We start from the raw sequence: 5,733 nt of genomic DNA, 5'->3' as shown, positions 1-5,733 counted from the left end.
GTTAGAAAATAAAAATTAAAGGAAAAACATTTTAATGGCTTTTCAAATGCAAATGTTGGTGGCCTCCAGGTAGAGCACTACCAAGGTGAAAGGTCACCGCCCTACATATTTTAAGACTACTTAAAATTCTTTTAATTCCTAATAAGTTTGATTGCTTGTTTTACTGTCCTAAATTAAACATGGCATTAAAATAAGGCTTTGATATTGCCATGGTTTTAAACAGTCACTTGATTTGACATTCATTTAAATAATAAAAGGCCTAATCATGGCCTCCAAAGGCCACTGTAGGATCAAAATTCTGTTAAAGCAAAAGAGAGTCAATCCTGACATCTTCACTTGTCAATATACACTATTACATTTTTATACTTTTACAGCAACAGAAAGACAAACCAAGTAAGAGAAAAAGGGCTAAAAAAGGTCCTTTGGAGAGCTCTCTATACTGGACAATGACAAGGGACTCAGTCCACAACTAACCTGGGGCAAAGGGTATGCTTGTGTTTTTCCAGAGAATGCTAACTGACCTATTTGGGTACCAGAGTGTACTGTCAGGCTATACCATGGAGCCAGATCTAAAGAAGAAGTTAGAAAGGAAACGACGGCTGGGAGGGGGCGGCAGGACCATGGGCCTTTTGACCATCCTGAAGAAGATGACGCAGAAAGAACGGGAACTGAGAATGCTCATGCTTGGCCTGGACAATGCTGGCAAAACCACAATTCTCAAGAAGTTCAATGGGGAAGATGTGGACACCATCTCTCCAACGCTTGGCTTCAACATCAAGACCCTGGAGCACCGAGGGTTCAAATTGAACGTCTGGGACGTGGGTGGCCAGAAGTCACTGCGCTCCTACTGGCGGAACTATTTTGAGAGCACTGATGGCCTCATCTGGGTGGTGGACAGTGCTGACCGGAAGCGCCTGCAAGACTGTGCGAGGGAGTTGCAGGGCCTGCTTGTGGAGGAGCGCCTGGCTGGAGCCACCCTCTTCATCTTCGCCAACAAGCAGGACTTGCCAGGAGCGCTTTCCTCTAATGCCATTCAAGAGGCCCTGGAGTTGGATTCCATCCGCAGTCACCACTGGTGCATCCAGGGCTGCAGCGCTGTCACTGGGGAGAACCTGCTACAGGGCATCGACTGGCTCCTGGATGACATCTCCAGTCGCATCTTCACTGCCGAATGAGCCCCTTCACGTGTCCCTGGCTGATGATTGGGGCCCTAGGCACACCCTCCACGGGCATGGGCACCAGCCAGCAGACTAACACCCCACCCCTGTCCCCTATAACCTGCTGCTGCTACTGCTGCTTGGTGTCCAGCCAGGGCCAAGGAAGAGAGTGCTGGGATGGGGAGGGGGCACTACTGCTGCTACCAAAGCCCTTTATTGTCCTCTACTATGGTGAGAATAAAGCACTCCTTGCCTGAAAAAAAAAAAAAAAAAAAAAAAAAAGTTAACAGCAACCAGGCTACATCCACCCTGGAGCCTATTCAAGAAACTGACTAAATGGAAATCTAAGGTCTAAATAGGTGACAAAAGCATAAAAATACAAAATATGCATATTAATTATAGAAAGATTTCCTTCCAAGTTTTTCTAATAAGAGATCTCTAATAATTGACAAATAACAAAATCTGACTAGTCTACTTATAAAATTTCTAAAGCTTGTAATATAGTTGCTATAATTTAATTTGGCCAAATATTTGAGTGCACTCTTAATTTTTTTTTTAAGAGGTTTATGTGTCTGTGTGTTTATGTGTCTGTGTCTATGTGTTTGTGTGTCTTTCAATGAACAGCTGTTCCTTTTTTTTCCTTTTTTGATGATCTATTAATATTTTTATCAATAGGACTCTGTCTTTTCAATAGGCTGACTTTCATTAAACAACAATTGGATGCCATTAAAATGAAACCTGTGCAGGTTCATTATCACCGGCTTGAGATGGCTGAAAGGGAAAACTGTGCTGGAATACAACCAGCTTATGATGATGAAGGTCCAGAGACCTCTTAGTTATCCCACCCTTGGTGAGATGGTCAGGCTAGCCAGAGACAGGTAATGAGGGGCATACCCGAGACACCACTCGCTGCCTAAGACAGGAACAGGACCTTCTGCTGTACTGGTCTCCTATGACGGGTAAGGTTTGAGTCGGGTCCGTGTAGAGGATGCCTCGACCTAAGACAGGCACTGCCCCCTCAAGGGAATCAGCCATCTAAAAAAACATATTTTATATACATATATAAAAGTAAAGGGGGATCTGTAGGAGGCCATTAACTGGTATCCATTCTATTCCCCTGCTGAGTTAAGATTATGGTCCTCACCCCGCCCATTTCCCTTAAGTCTCCTGCTATGCCCCAGAGGTGGGACTTCCTGTCATAGTCGGGGTTGCCTAGTTACTCCTTTTACCCGCCCACGTCATTTCCCTATTCCTCCATTATATATACACCCAGCACCTCCCCTAAATAAACGGGACTTGATCAGAATCCTGTCTTGTCCTCATTTCTCGCGTCTCCTGTCCTTTGTCCCCTCTTCAATTCCCCGCTCCTCCCCTAGGTGACCTTCCTTGATTGACCCGCTGGTTCGGGACATTCAAGCAGCTTACAGTGTTACTAGAGAGAAATTGTTGCTTTCTTAATAATTTAGAGAGCTTTATTTTCCAACTTCTAGCCTTTATCTTATTTACATCTTATGTACCTGTGAAATTGCACACACTACACTGTTTCCCAAACCCGCTTCTCCTAGTTATCCTCTCATTAAGACCCTAACCTAAGTACACAATGGAAGACTGCCTAGCAAGCGCCTCATCCCACCTGAGCTGCCTGCTCCCAGGCTCTGCGGGATGCATCTCTCATATAAGCCATCAATCTAAAATCCAAGGTGAAGCACACCAAAGATGGAAACAAAGAATTTACTCCAGCCCAAATGAGGAAGGCCATCTAGGGAAACATGTATTCTGGTTATCCCATGTTATAGTTTGTATCTGGAATATCCTCAAAGTCCTCTGCACTGAAGGACTGTCTCCAGCTATTGGTACTTGTGGAAGGTGATGGAAACTCTAAGAGGCAGGGCCTAATTACAGGAGGCAGGTCACTGGGCATTGCCTATGAAGGGTGTGTTGAGACTGCTGCCTCTTCTTCGCTGTCTGATCCTTAGCTGCCATGCAACTTTGCTCCATCCTGAGTTCACAGCTGTGATGTTCTGCTTCACCCCAAGCCCCAAAACAATGAATGAATCTAAGTGACCAGAGACCAAAGCCACTAAAACTGAGAGTCAAAATCATTCTTTCTTCAAGTTTATTTTCTCAGATGTTTTGCTACAGTGACAGATACTTGACTAGATACCCAGAATAAGTGCTCTAGGATGGTGCTTTTATCTGTAACTTTCTACCACTAGCTACATACACCCCTGAGCTCTTCTATCAGCTGGGTTTGAAATTACATCCCTTGTTAGTCAGGAATTATTATTGCTGCTGGCAAAAGTTGAGCTTTCATGGTAGGAAGGGACTGGCTACAATATCAGTTTCTGAGAAATTTGTAGGAAGGTAGCCCTTTTACAGAAGGTCAATAGAGGTTGCTAAATAATGTTTCGGGGATTTGGGGCTTGATCCAGTCCAAAGGTCAGCTTGCATCTGAAGATGGATATGTCTGCAGCCCAGTCAAAGATTCAGACATGACATGGCTGCATTCTGATTCCACAATGCCTTCTGACTTCATTTATAAGTGCCTCAAAATGCTACTGCATTCAATTTTTCTCCCGTCAAGCCCTATCATTCTTTGCTTATCTCAGTATAATTCAACCTTTATCATGTTAAGTGGAATATTTCTCCTTATCTTCCTCCTTTTTCTTCCTATCCTCCTTCTTCCTTTCCCTCTTCTTCCTCTTCCTCTTCCTTTCCTCCTCTGCCTCAAGGATGAGCAAACAAGAAACTAAATCCCCTTCTCACCCATCATGTGCTTTTTTTTTTTTTCTGACCAGCTGGGTATTTTAAATTAAGAGTCTCAGTTACAAAAAAAGAAGGCTAACTTATCTGCAAGTTACCTGCCTGTCCCTACAAGCAGTCTTGGTATCTCTCAGCCTCTTAAGAGCTCACATTATTGATTCAATGTTGTACCAGGAACAGTATGGGAGCTGAAGAAATGTGGGTTAAATCAATGAAGGATTCCCTACTGATAGTTCCTTTTCTGTACCACTGAAGAAGTTAAGGCTGGTGAATAAAAGAAATGCCGACACTGAAAGAAATTCCAGACATTGTCTGGAAAGCAGTTTCTTTTTTCCTGCCTCCTAAGATCTAGCCTTTTGTTGCCCACCTCTACATGTGAAGTCAACACTTTTCTATATGCATATGTTACGGCTTTTATGTCCTCTAGAGCTATGAGCCATGAGCTATGAACTATGCCTGTAGTTTTTGGGCAGTGCCTGGATCACTAGTGTATAATACCAGATTAGTCACCTGCCTGGTGTAGACTAGCTCTGGGTGTGAATGATAGATTTACTGAAGGGGGAAGACCCACCATGGATGTGGGTGGCACCAACCAATAGGTTTGTAGCCTGGATGGGAGAAAAAGGACAAGAAGAAAGGGTGCACTGCTTCCCAGCTGCCATGTCATGAAATATTTTTGTTCTGCTAAACTTCCCTGCCATACTGCCATGTTACCATGGTGCCCTGCCTTGGAAACAGTCAAATGTGGACTAAAACTTCTACAAACTGTGAGCCAAAATAAACCTCCTCTTTTTTAACTTGTGGATGTCAGGTATTTTGTTCCAGAAAAAAAAAAAAAAAATTGAATTCAATCGTATGCATAGCACACCAAAAAAAAAAAAAAAAGACTAAGACAGGATATTCATGTTCCCTCAATGAACACCTCTTGCTATCTTTATGCAGAAAGACAAGCTGCTCTGGCAATGCTCTTCCTATTTGTAAATAATAATCTTTTTTTTTTTTTTTTTTCCCCACTGTTTTACTTCTTGAGGTAATTACTGGCTTTGCATTTACTTAGGGCAAACCCAATGTATTTGGTTACACATTACCTACAGCTAAGAGAGAAATTATAACAATGACTCTGGGAAAGCTTTGGGATGGGAGGACAATCCATAAGAAAAGGTAATATTTACTTCTGGATTGGTTGGGATTAACAGTTCCAAACATTTATACTTAAACAGGGCATGCTGGCCTTGGTGGTGTGCATTTTAAAAAATTTTAATCTTTATTAGTACATATTTGCAGTACATTGCGGGGGAATTGGCACATGTACATTACAACAATTCTTTTCTCTCCAACCCTTTAAAATTAATAGTATCAGATTCATTTATCTATTTTATAAGTCTATACCAAGTTATTATAAATACAGATTGCAGCCTGATTAACGGATGAAAAATACAAAAATTAGACAATTATACTAAAACATAGGAAACTTTTAGATATATTGTTTATGCTGAATTGCAATAACACTTTGTCTATTCTTTTTTCCTACTGTTTGTCTTTTACTTTGCACTTCATTTATACATTGGGCTTCTCGTATAAGGAAACCATGCAGTACTCAAGCCTACACATTTAATATACTTCACTTAATATTGTGGTTTCAACATGCATACATTTCGCTATAAATGACTGAAGTTTATGCATTTATTTTATTTATTTATTTATTTATTTATTTTAAATTTTATTTATTTATTTTGTGTGTGGCCAGCTCAGCCCACCAGGGGGCAGGGCTGGCTGGCATGTGGTGCTGGGGGATTGACCCGCGGTCCCTGTG

The 5,733-nt window shown here is 41.9% G+C and overlaps 1 protein-coding gene across 1 annotated transcript; it reads left to right on the top strand.

The window, feature by feature from the left end:
• Positions 1–594: 594 nt before the first annotated feature.
• Positions 595–1,411, top strand: LOC101568822 (ADP-ribosylation factor-like protein 2). The gene has a single exon (XM_004632071.3). It carries the CDS (start codon positions 621–623, stop codon positions 1,173–1,175), a length of 555 nt encoding a protein of 184 aa, XP_004632128.1. The 5' UTR covers positions 595–620; the 3' UTR covers positions 1,176–1,411.
• Positions 1,412–5,733: the final 4,322 nt, after the last annotated feature.

This window comes from Octodon degus, unplaced genomic scaffold, assembly GCF_000260255.1.
Source record: "Octodon degus isolate 3935 unplaced genomic scaffold, OctDeg1.0 scaffold00046, whole genome shotgun sequence".
Classification (NCBI taxonomy): domain Eukaryota; kingdom Metazoa; phylum Chordata; class Mammalia; order Rodentia; family Octodontidae; genus Octodon; species Octodon degus.
Note: the sequence above shows the minus strand (reverse complement) of the source record. Positions and strands in the feature narration are given on the sequence as shown.